Source organism: Schistocerca serialis, chromosome 4, assembly GCF_023864345.2.
Source record: "Schistocerca serialis cubense isolate TAMUIC-IGC-003099 chromosome 4, iqSchSeri2.2, whole genome shotgun sequence".
In the NCBI taxonomy this organism is placed as follows: Eukaryota; Metazoa; Arthropoda; class Insecta; order Orthoptera; family Acrididae; genus Schistocerca; species Schistocerca serialis.
The window spans coordinates 95,305,932-95,321,804 of record NC_064641.1 but is presented as its reverse complement, the minus strand read 5'-3'; the positions used below and the strand labels follow the sequence as shown (position 1 = coordinate 95,321,804).

The following is a 15,873-nucleotide window of genomic DNA, read 5'->3' as shown; positions in this document are numbered from 1 at the left end:
GTATCATTATAGTGTTATTCGACCTTTTGTTCCTACTAACTGCATTGTACGTCTGTAGCGCCAGCTTTTACGACCTGCATACCGGCATGTGCCAGAGGAAATGTTCAAAGTGACCTCCTCCTGCCTGAAGAGATGCCTCCATCCATCGCCTCACTGAATTCCACACATGATCAGAACGTCTCGTGCAGTGGTACTGCCTGAAAGGTTGTCACAACGCCTACGTGTAGAGTAGATCCGTCCACAACAGCAATCGACTACACGAGTCTTTACGTTTCCCAACAAGTGAAAGTCCGGGAGATTTAAGAGAGGCGAACGGGGTGGTCAAGTAATCAGTCCATCAAAACCATCCTACCACTTGGGAAAATGTGCGTTGGTGTGCCACTGGTCGGATAGACTGAAATGTGCGGGAGCTTCATCGTGCTTGAATTACAGTTGTCGTCGGAACGCAAATAACGTTCTTCTAAGCGCTCAGGCAATGCAGTAAGTAAAGAAGTGTATGTAGTTCTGCCCACTACGTCTCCATGGAAGGACGTAGGGTTAGAATGAAGAGTCGGCAACAACTGCTGCACAGTTGTCAGTGGAGAACCTCTGGACAGTTGGACAGTTGAATGGCACATCGTGTCCGCTCACAAGTGCTAGTTAAGTAAATTCTGCATTCCGTCTCTCGTGACTGTGGTATCTTCTGTGAATAAAACAACAGCTGCAAAGTAGGGCATTCTAACACACTGTTGCAGAAACCACTGGCAGAACGTTACTCGTGGAGAATAATCGGCATGACACACGACATGTACACGCAGCAGATGGTATGGATACAGCATGTTTTCGTGAAAACGTCTCCAGATCGTCACGAGCGGCACATTGCTCTTCAAGTGTAACCAACTTGTGCTCATTCCAGGATTTTCGTTCACAGCTTTGAGTAGACGTTTCGCAATTATCTGGTATTGTGCGTTTTGTCTGACCGCCACTACCTGATGGACGTGTGAAGCACGTATGTTCACATAAAAATTTCTACAAATGTCTTTTATTATGGTAATCTGCGGTATATGTAGCGTTTCTGGCACACGCGATATACTTCCAATGTACTGCCATCCGCCAAACCGTACTTGAAAAATACGTTCGGGAGCTCTTGGTTCGTGCATATTTCTAGTCTGAAAACCAGGACCATAGGCAATAACAAATCACCCTTTACAGACCTTTGTTAATGGCTACGGTACATTTAACGTTTCCAATACTTACGTGTGACTCAGAGCAGACTGCAGACCACAGTCACTAAACACAGATACACCGACATCTGCGTATTTAACTGGGGATCACTGTACCTCATCTGCGCATGCTGAAGGATATTCAGAGCCATATCACATTGGTTTCCAGTTTGTTTACATGTACAACGCTTGTAACTTGTAGACTTGTCTCTGGCAAACAATAGTCGTCAGCGTATGTTGTGTAATAGTGACGTACTCGAAAAGCTCGGTAGCTATGCATTCACAGACCCAAGCTGACACAGCATTTTTTCTTCTCGTTGTATGGGGAATCCATTCCTGAAGTTTTGTCATTGAGTTTTGAGACACTGTGTATAAGGAACAGCCCTTCCAGACGGAAGTTACAGTCCTCCCTCAGGCATGGGTGTGAGTGTTGTCCTTAGCGTTAAGTTCGTTTAAGTAGTGTGTAAGACTAGGGACTGATGACCTCAGCAGTTTGGCCCCTTACGATTTCACAGACATTTGAACATTTTTTATAAGGAACAGTAGTGGAACCAAAATTGAACCTATTGTAACACGCTTTTTGATTTTTTCTTTTTTCCCCCTCACTCACTAAGTTTTCTTCTCCTGCTAACATTATTTTTAATTATTCAGTACAATATTTTGCATTCGACATGATTTTGCGCCTATTCAGGAGAGAGAATGGGGGTGTGGGAGCCCAATTGGCAAAAATACCGTGAGGAAGAGCTACCGCCAGCGAACAGTGCGAGCGTGCTGTGAGACGTTGCCTACACTGTGCCGTTCTATAGAGTGCATCTACATTGTTCCACAGGCTACCTGCTGTCCTGCCTGAGCCCCAGCACGGCAGTCGCGATGTCCATGGGCGCGCCGGCCATCTTTCCGTTCCTGCTGTACGGCGGCTTCTTCATAAACGTCGGGTAAGTTGTCGCACTCCCACAGGCTGCCCATAACAATCTCCGCCAGCCGCGTCCGGTCGTTGCCTGCTGTTGGATTCAGGCCAAATGGCGAAGTACAGCGGCTGCGAGACAGTGTTTACGATCGAGACGTCTGCGAGTGGTTTCCGGCGATGTCGCTTTTTGGTTAAACTTCTCTTGTCTACCCCTGATAATTACTTTGTATTAATGGCTTCACAGAAATACTGCGACAATTTGGGAAGTTTCTTGCATGTCATGTTCTGGTGATGCGGAAGATAACGGTTACGATCGTTATGCAAACGTCGAATTAGCATCAGACTAGAAAATATTTTCTTAAATTGCTCAGTAAAAACGAAATTCAGTGGCCCGTCTGTTATTTGAAGAAGGTTTAGACGACTAACAGTAGGGAAGTTGACAGTAAACTACAAAAAAAATGGCTCTGAGCACTATGGGACTCAACTGCTGAGGTCATTAGTCCCCTAGAACTGAGAACTAGTTAAACCTAACCAACCTAAGGACATCACAAACATCCATGCCCGAGGCAGGATTCGAACCTGCGACCGTAGCGGTCTTGCGGTTCCAGACTGCAGCGCCTTTAACCGCACAACCACTTCGGCCGGCAACAGTAAACTACAGCCTGGACCATATACATTAAGGTCTGTAACAAGTACTGCACTACTTTAAAATTGCAAGTTGTCCAAGACCGACGCTGAAACGAAATATATTCAGTATTACAAAGAAATAAACTAGTGACACAATCGGTCAGTAGTTCACATTGTGAGAATTTATTAAACAAGGTATAAAATAAGTAACAGATTATAAAGGGGTAAAACTCGCAGTTGGGTATAGTGAGTCATAGTTCATATAATAAACTTGATTACTTAGTTAATGTCAGTTGCATAAGTGTTAACCTTTATTAAATAATGTTGACATATCCAGAATGAGATTTTCACTCTGCAGCGGAGTGTGCGCTGATATGAAACTTCCTGGCAGATTAACACCTATATCTTTCTGTACGAGCTCTGATTTACCTTATTTTATCGTGGTGATCGTTTCTCCCTATGTAGGTCGGTGGCAACAAAATATTTTCGCATTCGGAGGAGAAAGTTGGTGATTGGAATTTCGTGAGAAGATTCCGTCGCAACGAAAAACGCCTATCTTTTAATGATGTCCAGATCAAATCCTGTGACACAAATCCTGTGACACTCTCTCCCCTATTTCGTGATAACAGAAAACGTGTTACCCGTCTTTGAACTCTTTCGATGTACTCCGTCAACCCTACCTGGTAAGGATCCCACACCGCGCAGCAGTATTCTAAAAGAGGACGGACAGTTTTAGCACCATTCAGATATCTTTTCTAAATCGTTTTGCAATTTGTTTCGATCTTCTGATCACTTTATTTGTCGATAAACGACAGCGTCATCTGCAAACAACCGAAGACGGCTGCTCAGATGGTCTCTCAAATCGTTTATATAGATAAGGAACAGCAAAGGGCCTATAACACTGCCTTGGGAAACGCCAGAAATCACTTCTGTTTTACTCGATGACTTTCCGTCAGTTACTATGAACTGTAACCTCTCTGACAGGAAATCACATATCCAGTCACATAACTGAGACGATATTCCATAAGCACGCAATTTCACTACGAGCCGGTTGTGTGGTACAGTGTCAGAAGCCTACCGGAAATCCATAAATGCGGAATCGATCCGAAATCCCTTGTCAATAGCACTCAACACTTCATGTGAATAAAGAAAGAGCTAATTGTGTTTCACAAGAACGATGTTTTCTAAACCCATGTTGACCGTGTGTCAATAGACCGTTTTCTTCGAGGTAATTCATGATGTTCGAACACAATATATGTTCCAAAATCCTGCTGCATATCGACGTTAACGATATGGACCTGTAATATAGTGGATTACTCCTACTAACTTTCTTGAATATTGGTGTGACCTGTGCAACTTTCCAACTTGAACTCGGGACCTTACATGCACAAAAGTGGCAATTTTTTAGAAAAGATAATTACATAAAATGTTATTGAGGAGTGTAGAGAAAAAATGTACACTAACAAGAAAAAACTTAATATAGAGTAATAAAATTTCGGTGATCTGTTTGTCTAGGTAACATATTTAAGTGATTAACGTTGTAAGTTCACATTTTAATGTAAGCGCGAGATAGGTCTTTGAAAAAGTAAAATGATGGTACATTAGTATCCGGTGTAACCGCCAGAATGTTGAATGCAACAATGCATACGTGCATGCATCATGTTGTACAGATACCGGATGTTACTATGTGAAATGGAGTTCCGTGACGTTGCATTTGGTCGGTCAATACAAGGACGGTTAATCTGGTGATCTACATCTACATCTATATGTACAACCATACTCCGCAAGCCACCTGACGGTGTGTGGCGGAGGGTACCTTGAGTACCTCTATCGGTTCTCCCTTCTATTCCAGTCTCGTATTATTCGTGGAAATAAAGATTGTTGGTATGCCTCTGTGTGGGCTCTAATCTCTCTAATTTTATCCTCATGGTCTCTTCGCAAGATATACGTAGGAGGGAACGATACACTGTTTGACTCCTCGGTGAAGGTATGTTCTCCAAACTTCAACAAAAGCCCGTACCGAGCTACTGAGCGTCTCTCCTGCAGAGTCTTCCACTGTAGTTTATCTACCATCTTCGTTACGCTTTCGCGATTACTAAATGATCCTGTAACGAAGCGCTCTGCTCGAGCAGGCTAGGACGGAATCTTGAACCTCTGTATAGCATGTTGGGACACATCAGCGGTATACGGGCGAGCGTTACGCCGTTCGAGAAAGCCCCCTGTAATACTACTCAAGAATGGCAGCACCACAGGACGAATCACCAGACTGATATCCGAGTTTGCAGTCAGGGTCCGTGGGGTAAATATGATACTGAAGCTGCCGTCATATGATATAGCACCCTAGGCGATAGCTCTAGGTGTAGGTCCAGTGTGTCTCGCAGGCAGACAAGTTGGTTGCAGACGTTCACCTGGCCTCCTCCTAGCCAACACACGTCCATCTCTTGCACCGAGGTTGAACCACCTCATCATTACACAACAGACCTCTACCCTGCCCTCCAACGAGCTCTCGCTTGATACCACTGGAGTCTCAAATGGTGGTGGTTTTGGGCCAGTGGAATGCAGGCTACACGGCGTCTGGATCGGAGCTGTGCTTGAAGTAATCGACTTTAAACCATTAGTTCTGTGACGGTGGTGCCAACTGCTGCTGAAACAGCTGCTGCAGATGCGGTTATGCGAAACACATCCATACACCGAACACGATGGTCGTCCCTCTCGGTAGCGCCACGTAGCCGTCTCGAGTTCAATCTTCTTGTGACCGTAGATTCTTGTGAGCACCGCTGCCAGCAATCACGTACAGTGGTTACCTTCCTGATAAGCCTTTCTGCAGTATCTCTGAAGGAACATCCAACTTCCCGCAGCCCTGTTACACGACCTCTTTAAAATTCAGTGAGGTGTCAATAATAGCGTCTTTGTCACCTTAAAGGTATTCCTGACTAATATCAACTCAGCACGTCCGACTTCAAAGGTAACTAACGCTCACGATTGGGTGACATCATGTATTTAAAGCAAACCTGATTTACATCCTCACAACGGTGGTACTGGCGCCACTCTTATGCGAATACCGCGAAATTTGATTAAACGTGATCTTTCAGATGTAGAAACACGCGTACCAGTTTTCGCTCATGTCGCGCAACTCTTTCTTGGCGTCTGATTTTTTTCCGTCAGTGTAATTCAATATTACATGGAAATGAACTAGTGATGTGGCAGGGCATTATACTATTGGGAGGATTTATCGAACTAGCAATCAGTACAAAAATAAAATAAGTGACAAGCTTATCGTCTTACAAAATGAGAGTTATACACACTTGCACACTAGCAATCAGTACAATGGCTCTGAGCAATATGGGACTTAACTTCTGAGGTCATCAGTCCCCTAGAACTTAGAACTACTTAAACCTAACTAACCTAAGGACATCACACACATCCATGCCCAAGGCAGGATTCGAACCGGCGACCATAGCGGTCTCGCGGTTCCAAACTGAAGCGCCTAGAACCGCACGGCCACTCTGGCCGGCCGCAATCAGTACAAAATAAAATATGTAACAAGCTTATCGTCTTACAAAATGAGAGTTATACACACTGGCACGAAACCGGCAGTCAGAGCTACTTATATAAATTATTATTTAGGGGTGTAGAGAAAAGTATGAAGGAAAATATATAATGCACTAAGACAACAATTAAAATGGAGGCGATGTTTTTCTTCTCTAAATAACTGTAGGTGATCACTTTGATGATGATTTTGAAATCGACACAGTCGAATTTCTTCCTCAACCTTCCCAAATCCGAGCTTCTCCTCACACTAAAAACCTTTTTATCGACAGGACGTTAAGACTAGATTATATTACATGTACTATACGTTCCAGTAGATCCATAGTGATAAGATCCTCCAGTATGTAGAACATGTCAGGAAAACATGAATGCACACTTAATTTTTACAACAACAAAAAACAAATATGCTAATGTATCTTCCATAATTCGCAAGTGGACTGTGCCTCGTAGATGTGGAATATGTCAACAAATCTTAAAAATATTCTCGCTTTAAAAGTGATGAAGTAACTTATTACAAAACATGTTTATGTTCAATACACTGAGGAGCATATGACAATTTTTAGGCTATTGCACCATCAGACAGAAAAAGTAGTTTTACAACACTTGTTTACAATGATCGCATTGCTGTACTGAATTTGTACACAAGTCAGGTTTTACTACTGCTTTCGTTATTTGATACTGTTCATAACGTATGCAAATCAGATGGTTCTATTAACAAATTCATCAATGGAGTAGAAGGGGCTAAACCATAAATTTGGTTTTTAGGGGCGATCGTTTCAAGCAAATGATGGCAGAACGACGATAGAATATTCGACATTACACAAAATTATTCGGATGAATTTTTGACAGACTAGGAGCGAAAGTAATGAAAATACAGTGGTAGTGTGCGGAAACCAAAACTAAACTCCCGACGAACTGATATCACATCTGATCAGTTATGGCAGCACATGAAACAGTGCCTAACAAAAGAGTGAATACTATGAGCATTACAAGATTTCTGTACATGTGAGAGGAATTCACGAAATCAATCAGAAATTCACAGTAATGAAAGCAAATGAAGTTATGCGAGATGCTTGTGAAGTAGTTGTTGAGGATGGACTTTCAGAAGATTTTTGAGCTTGGTTGCAGCCAAATCAGCTGAGAAACAACAGCTGAGAAAGAAGGCATTGATTCAGTCGGTATGATTATTCTGAAATCACAGGTTGCAATATATGTCATTATGAAAATAGGAAATTCAGAATTGAAAGCGTAAGATTTGTAAGAACAGTAAACGGTATCGACTGAAAACAGACTAGCAGTCTAAAAATGGCATTGTGCTAGTAGTAGTAAACAAATCAGAGTTTTCAGAAAGATTATCCTAATGGAATCACTGTATATTATCGGTCTTAACATCTATCAGTGGGAACGTTAATGAGAAAATCAATAAAAAAAAGTGTCTATCCTGCTTGGTTTGGAGAGATTCATGTTGGGGAACCCCTAATAAGTAAATCAAACGGATAGGAGTGGGACTAGGGTGCGAACATGATACGAGAAAATTGGCGTTAGATGCACCAACGAATTTATTTACTGGTTTCCTAGAGTAAAAAAGACGGAGACGAAAATCTCATGCACAATAGGTAAATGATCTAAATGCAGGGTTAATTATCTAATTATTGCCATAGATGAACGTGAAGAAACTCTTGGCGCCAAGTTCTGGGAGTAACCACTGATTTACTTCCGTACCTCTAGTTTTGTACTGTTAAACTTCTCAGCGCAGCCACTAGCTCACAGGTCTTTGTATTTCTTTCATGCATATGACGGAGCGTTATTGTTTTGCGTTTTAGTTTGCTATGGGCTTATTTATGGATTGTTAATTTTTATTTGTTGGTCATTGTTGCTATCTGAGTTCACATATTGTCGTTCGGAGATAGTGAGCACAGCTGTGGACGGGACAGAGCAAGGCAAGAAAATAGTTTTCTCTTTTATAAGTAGGATAGTTTTGTCATTAGTTGCTGAAGATCTTTGAAACGCATTAATCCAAAACAATCCACATCATTTTATCCGAGAAACAGCAAATGTGATGATATGTGACCATTCCATCATGGGGTGACATTTGAATGCAATGGGGAAGGTTCAAAAATCGGGTGTATGGAACAACAGGCACTAGCCAAAATTACAAACATCAGTCGGTGGCCATATGTGCATCTCTGCTAGTTCATCATCAATTGGCTAGAGAACAATACCGACCATTCCTATCCTGTATTATTACTGGGGACGAAGAATGGTATCTTTGTGCTAACATAAGGAAAAGAAAGGAGTGCTTCCGTCCAATAAAAGCAGCAAGTCCCCGTACAAAGACCTGTGACCATCCACAAAATATAGTGTTACGCCTCTGGTGGAACAGCGACGGTATGGTATTCTACGAATTGTTTCTCCAGGTGTAAATATTAGTGCCGACATTTATGCTCAGCAACTGAATCGTCTTGCAGACACAATCCAAAAACAGCCACCAGGAAGACTGTGTGAAGTGTTGCTACTAAACGACAACTTGTAACCTTCCCCCTCACTTATCGACCTTAATGACAGTGAAAAATGAAACCGCGTGTACCTAATGGAAATTTGGGAAAAGCAATAGCCACCGAAGTTAATCTGTCGGTAAAGAGGGAGGAAAGGGTTACATCTAAATGAAAGGAAAAATCTAAATGAAACTGGTGGAAATTAATTTAGAAATGGGGTAAAGTTAATAAAGAATGTAAATGTGCGTTCGTTACGTTAACAATTAACTGGCGTTAATTACATATTTGAGTTTAGGAGAAAATTACAGTCGCCAGTCCTATGGACAACTACTATAATAACTGAAAAAGAAAGGTTATTGCACATATAATTAGCACTAAAGGCGTGGCAACTGAAGGTTGACACGTGTTGTGTGAAAACTGAATGTTTGTGAGAAGTAATAAATTTCGCTACACTCTAACTTAATTTAGCAAAAGAATTAATGAAACTGGAAAATGGAAAGTTACTTTAGTGACTGAACTTAATAGTGACCTTCGTTTCTGAAGCACTACGAAATTCAGTAAAATAAGATTAGTCTTGGGCTACCTCAACAACCATTTCAAAATCAATTTGAATCTACGCAATTTAGAAATAAGACTTTGAACTTCAATTAAATGATTCTGAACGATTAACAATAGTAAAATGTAGTACGAACCAAGCTGAGCTGCAGGCACAGGTAAGTTAAAATATGGTAACAAAACTCGCACTCTTAATTTGTGCTTGTGTAATCTAAATATTGTAGCCAGCTATGAATACTTTAACTGAACTTTGAAATTAAAGCAATGAAATGGAATGATATTACTTTAATGGTGGCATTTGAATCTCAACGACACTAGGGTTCATTCCGGAAAGGAAGGGACCCTGCTTGGTAATGCAATTGGGACAATGAGCAATAAAGGTTCATGCTAAATTGCTATAATTTTGTGAGGCAAATGGAACAGTTTGAAAAGCTGAGGTCTGTCATGCAGTTCTAAAACTTCACGTGCTTTCAGTCTCCCTTGTTGGTTGATTGAAGGTTTGAAGTCGTCGATAGAGGAGGTGGCGACAATCACTTATGTCGGCCGTCGCTGTTGCAGAAGCTGGATGTTGGCGCGCCTTCTTCTCGACACGGTTACCAGGCAAAACGGGCTGTTGATGTGTGACAGCTAATGTTTCCCGTCCGCGACACTGTGCCAGAAACTATCATAGCAGGTCGAGCGCAATTACATGCTGCCAAACACCGAAAGCGCGGCAACTCGCGGGAGCGTTACACAACACACCTGCTCCACCGCCCTACTCCAACCAGACTCCGCTCTGCCCGCGCTCCACGCGGCACAGTTAACACTACCCAAGATCCTAAACATTTTGGTTCTCCACACGACCTATCGATGTAATCGTCCGGTAGCGTAGTTTTCCCTAGGCCAGACCCAGCGTAAAAATACAATTAATATTTACAAAAGAACTCAATTATACATCGACATAAATACATTATATATATATATATATATATATATATATATATATATATATATATATATATATATATATATTTGTGTATACAGATAGTAGAACAATTACAATATATAAAGACACAGACATGTCATATCTTCAGGTAAGAAAATAAGGAAAAGGTTCATAGTACAATAGATGAAAATAGGAGAATATGCATTTCCGGCATTACAAACTCTCGTCAGCATTCTGCTAGACTGGAAAAAAAAGTTATACAGGAGTTTCATGTAAAATGAAAAGCACCTTCAGCCTATATTCCCAGTTTCATTTTATTTTGCTACCTGTTTTGGCTTTACAACACTCCATATTCAGGCCCCTTGATGAACGTAGGGAATTCCACTTCTTGTACAATAGAAACTGGCCGCATACAGTCGCTGGTATCCGTAGGCTGCAACTGATGATGGAAATGATCGAGTTATTAGAAAGAAGTTTACAGATACCAGTGAATGTATGCTGGTCACTATTGTACAAGAGGAGGGATTCGTTCTACACGTAGATCAGGTGGCCTGAAGATGGTAGCGTCTAAACTAGTAAAAAAATAAAATAAAACTCGAAATATAGATTTCTGACGGTGTTTTGGATCTGACATTTTATATTCAACAGCTGAGGACCCGCAACCATTCTGTATGAACTTAACAGACACAGGTGTTGAGTTGGGAAGTCATTACACACCGACTTTATTCACCTGATCTTGCACCTTCATAATTTCACCTTTTCCAATCTGTATCGAAAAAAGTTCAAGGAACTTCCTTTCCGGATGAAAATGCGCTTCGAGCATGGTTAAGCGAGTTCTTGGTATCAAAACCTCGTGATTCGTATAGCCGCTGAATCAAAAATTTACTGGAACATTCACGGAACTTTGCAAATAGTGAAGGAGAATATGTTATTCATGACTAAAATCTGTGTCATGTGTATATGTTTATTAAACTTACGGAAAAACGCTACGAACTTATGCACCAAGCTAATAATTTACAGCTAGTTGTGCTATCAACAAAACTTTTATATACGAGGTTGGGACTCCCCTAATTGAAATTACATTCCACGATGAAGTCTTAATAACTTAAATGGTCTGTCATCTACAGCAACATGACACTCCAAAAGCCTCATCTAACTGTGTGACTGGAAACTACTTCTCATACCACTAACCGATCCCTCCTTCCCCGTTCCACTACTGGATGGCTCGTAGGACAATAGATTGTCGGTAACCCTCTGTATTAGGTCTAATTTCTAGAATTTTCTCGTCGTGGTCATTTTGTTAGATGACTGTGGAAGGAAGTTATGCGTTTTCGTGGCTTTTCCCGGAAAGCGTTCACTCTAAATTTCAGTAGCAAACCTCTTCGTGAAGCGCAACGCCAAAAATTGTAACATCTGCTGACTAAACGAACCCTCCACGAACCGCGCCGCTCTTCGTCGGACCTCCACCCCCCCCCCTCCATCTCTCTCTCTCTCTCTCTCTCTCTCTCTCTTCTGTCAGTTATATTTGGTAAGGACTCGATACTGATGAACGAAAGTCAAGAAGCGATCGAACAAGCGACTTGTAAGCCAATTCTTTCGTGGATGAGTTACATTTACTTAAGATTCTTCCTTTGAATCTGAGTGTGGAAGTTGTTTTTCTTAGTATTTGTTTTATGTGATCATTCTGCTTAAGGTTGCTCTGGACCGTTACTTCTAGATATTTTATGTTGGTACTGTTTCCAGCAGATTGTCACCAATAGTGTAGTAGTACAACAGTAGATTTATTTCCCTATGGGTGCGCAACATGTTACTTTTATTTACATTCAGGGTCAACTGCCAGATCTTGCATCATTCATCAATCCGCTACAGGTCACTCTGCAAATCTTTCCACTTTCTTGAAGACAAACGCATCATCTGCGAATAGTCTTAGAGAGCTTCTTACGCATTAGACTACATAATTCACATACACTGACACAGTAACCTTCACATTTATCGTTAAGAGAGGCGTATTGAGTACTATTTGCAGGGAAGTCTTGTATCCAGTCTCAAAACTCGTCCGATTCTCAGTAAGGTCGTATTTTTTTCGTTGAGCTGCAGCGCGGGATTGTGTCAAATGCCTTCCTAAAGTCAAGGAACAGGGCATCAACTTGATAGCTGTTGTCCAGAACGCTATAGATTTCACGGTGGATCAGAGCGAGCTGAGTTTCGCAAGACTTCTGTTTGCAGGACCTCCCAAAACCTTCACAATTCCTTAGCATAAAATATGTTCCATCATTTTACAACAGATTGACGTCAACGTCATAGGCCTATAATTATGTGTATTTGTCCAATAATCAAAACGTACCATTTCCCGTGTTCGAAGCAAGCCACCGCTTAAATTTCGAAAAAAAATCATTAGCAATGGTGGTCGAAGACTTTCGGCATAAGAAGGCACCCTCAGCCTTGTGAAAGAGGGTGGAGGGGCGGCCAGGGGTTCAGGGTCAGTCTTGTCCTTGGGCGCCACTAAGGGCGGAAGAGTTAGCAATGATCGACGGCGTGGGATGCAGAACGCAACAGGAACAACGGCATTAATCCAAAGAACATGTGGCCTGTAAATGAAGAAGTCTCATGGTCACCTCTCTATTGGCCAAAGATTCCAGATCAGTCCTCATTCCGATTTCCGAGAGGGGCTGTCAAAGATCAAATAAACAACGAAAGGGTAACAATCTACGAGTCGGGCGTCTAATGTCAGAAGTCTAAAGTAGTGTTGAAGGTAGAAAATCCGAAAAGGGAATGGTGAGGCTCTGTCTAGGTATATGGGTGTTAGTGGAGTGAAATGGAAAGAAAAGGTTTTCTGGTCAGATGAATATAGGGTAATACCAATAGCAGCATCAAATTTTGTAACAGGAGTACGATTCGTTATGAATAAGAAGGTAGGGCAGAGAGTGAGTTACTGAGAATAGTTCAGATAGTTCAGTGATAGGGTTGTTCTCATCCGTCTCGACAGCACAGAAACACGATGGTTCAGATATACATGCCGACGTCGCAAGCAGAAGATGAAGCGGTAGAGAAAATATATGAAGACACTGAAAAGGCAGTTCAGTACATAAAGCAGATGAAAATGCAATAGTCATGAGGGGTTGAAACGCAGAAACGCATTTGTAGGAGAAGGAATAGATGAAAGGGTTACGCGAGAATATGAGCTTGGTACTAGGAATGAAAGGGGAGAAAGACTAAAATGCAACAAATTTCAGCTGTAACACTGGATGAACTATTCAAGAATCACAAGACGAGGAGTTAAAGATGGAACGGATCGGAAGATATTGAAGAATTCAGTTAGGTTACATCATGGTCTAGCAGAGCTACCTAAACCGGATACTAGATTGTAAGGTGTACCCAGAAGCAGATATGGAGTCAGATTACAACTTAGTAGTGATGAACAGCAGGTTGACATTTAAGAGACTAGTCAGGAAGAATCAACGCACAAACAAGTGGTATAGAAAAGTATTGATGAATGAAGGCATACTCCTGAAGTTTTCTGAAGTAATAGCTACTGTGATAAGGAATAGCTCAGTACGCAGTTCAGTTGAAGAGGAATAGACATCTCTAAAAAGGACAATCATGGAAGTTAGAAAGAAAAGCGTATGAACAAGAAAATAAACTAAGAAGAAACAAAAGGTAATGGAACAAATATTTCAGTTGATCGATGAAAGAAAGAAGTACAAAAATACTCAGGATCATTCAGGAATACCGAAATGCAAGTCACTTAGGAATGAAAAAAAAGAAAAAAAAACAGTTAGCGCATGGAAGCTAAGGGAAAATGGTTGATCGAAAAATATGAACAAAATGAAAGAGAAGTGATTGTTGGAAGGACAGACTCACCACGTAATAATTCAGAATAACCTTCGGTGAAATTAAAATCAAAGGTGGTAATATTAAGAATGGAAAGGGAATTCCGATGTACACAGAGGAGAGAGTGGAGAGGTGGGAAGGGTACATTGAAGGCATCTGTAAGGGGGAAGACTTTTCTCATGACGTGGTAGAAGAGGAGAAAAGAGTCGCTGTAGAAGAGATGATCCAGTAATAGAATCAGATTTTAAAAGGGCTCTGGGAAACCTAAGATCGAATAACACAGAAGGGAATGATAACATTCCATCAGAATTTCTAAAATCATTAGGGGAAGTGGCAATAAAACGGCTGTACACTCTGGTGCGTAAAAAGCGTTCAGTCTGACGATATACCATCTGCCTTTCGGAAACACATCTTCCACACAATTTCGAAGATAGCAAAAGCCGACAAGTGCGAGAATTATCACACAATGAGCTAAAGAGCTTATTCATCCAAGTTGGTGTGAAGAACAGTACACAGAAGAATAGAAGAGAAAATTGACGATGTGTAACATGAGCTTAATTTGAGTTTTGCGAAAGGTTAAATGGGCCAGAGAGGCATTTCTCTCGTTGCAGTTCATAATGGAAGCAAGACCAAAGAAAAATCATGACCCTTTCATAGCTCAGTCGACGAGGAAAAACAGTTTGATTATGTCAAATGGTGTAATAGGCTCGAAATTTTCTGAGCAATAGGGGTTAGCTACACGGCAAGACGGGTAATGTACGTTATGTTCTAGAGCCAAGAGGGGACAATAAGGGTGAAAGACATAGAGAAAAGTGCTTAGATTAATAGGATGTAAGACAGGGGTGTAATATTCCGCCCCTGTCTTTCAAGCTCTAATCGAAAAAGCAAACGGAAACAAAAGAAAGTTTCAAAAGTGGAATTACAATTGAAGATGAAAGAATATAAATGATAAGATTCGCTGATGACATTGCTATCGTCAGTGAATGTGAAGATAAATTACAGGAGTTGCTGAATGGAAAACACAGTCTAATGAGTACAGAATATGGATTGAGAGTAAATCGAAGGAAATCGCTAGTAATGATAAGCAGCAAGAGAGAAGAGTGAGAAATGTAACGTCAGGATTGGTGATCACGGAGTAGTGAAGTTAAGGTATTTTGCTTCATAGCCAGCATAATAATCCAGGACGGACGGAGCAAGGAGGTCACAAAAAACAGATTGGCACTGACAAAAAGGGAATTTTTGTCCAAGTAGTATCAAACATAGGCATCAATTCGCGAAAGAAATTTCTTAGAATGTAATTTGGGAGCATAGCGTTGTATGATAGTGAAACATGGATTGTGGGGAAGCCGCAAAAAAAGAGAATCGAAGAGCTTGAGTTGTGGTGCTACAAGATAATTTTAAATGTTACGTTTACTAATAAAGTAACGACTGACGTGGCTCTCCAGAGAATCGGCAAGGAGAGGAATATATTGGAAACAGCGACAAGAAGAAGGGACAGGATGACAGGACATCTGTTAAGATGTATTACAGGGAGTTAGAGAGGGTAAAAACTGTAGAGGAAGACAGAGATCAGAATACATCCAGCAAATAACTGAGTACGTAGGTTGCAAGTGCTGCTCTGAGATGAAGAGGTTGGCACAGGAGAGGATATCGTGTCGGGTCGCATCAAACCAGTCAGAAAACAGATGACTAAAAAGAGACTAAGAGATAAAACTATCTACGGGTACAATTAGAGTTGAGACAACTGCTAATTTTTTGACCTTCTACCCCAAACCATTTCTA

At 41.2% G+C, this 15,873-nt stretch overlaps 1 protein-coding gene across 1 annotated transcript in view; it reads left to right on the top strand.

Annotated features, from left to right (window-relative positions):
* Window positions 1-15,873, top strand: part of LOC126474286 (protein white-like) — a 237,604-nt gene that overhangs the window by 200,278 nt on the left and 21,453 nt on the right. Inside the window, exon 10 of the mRNA XM_050101750.1 lies at window positions 2,032-2,137. Coding sequence (XP_049957707.1) covers window positions 2,032-2,137 — 106 coding nt within the window. The remainder of the gene's footprint in view (window positions 1-2,031; window positions 2,138-15,873) is intronic.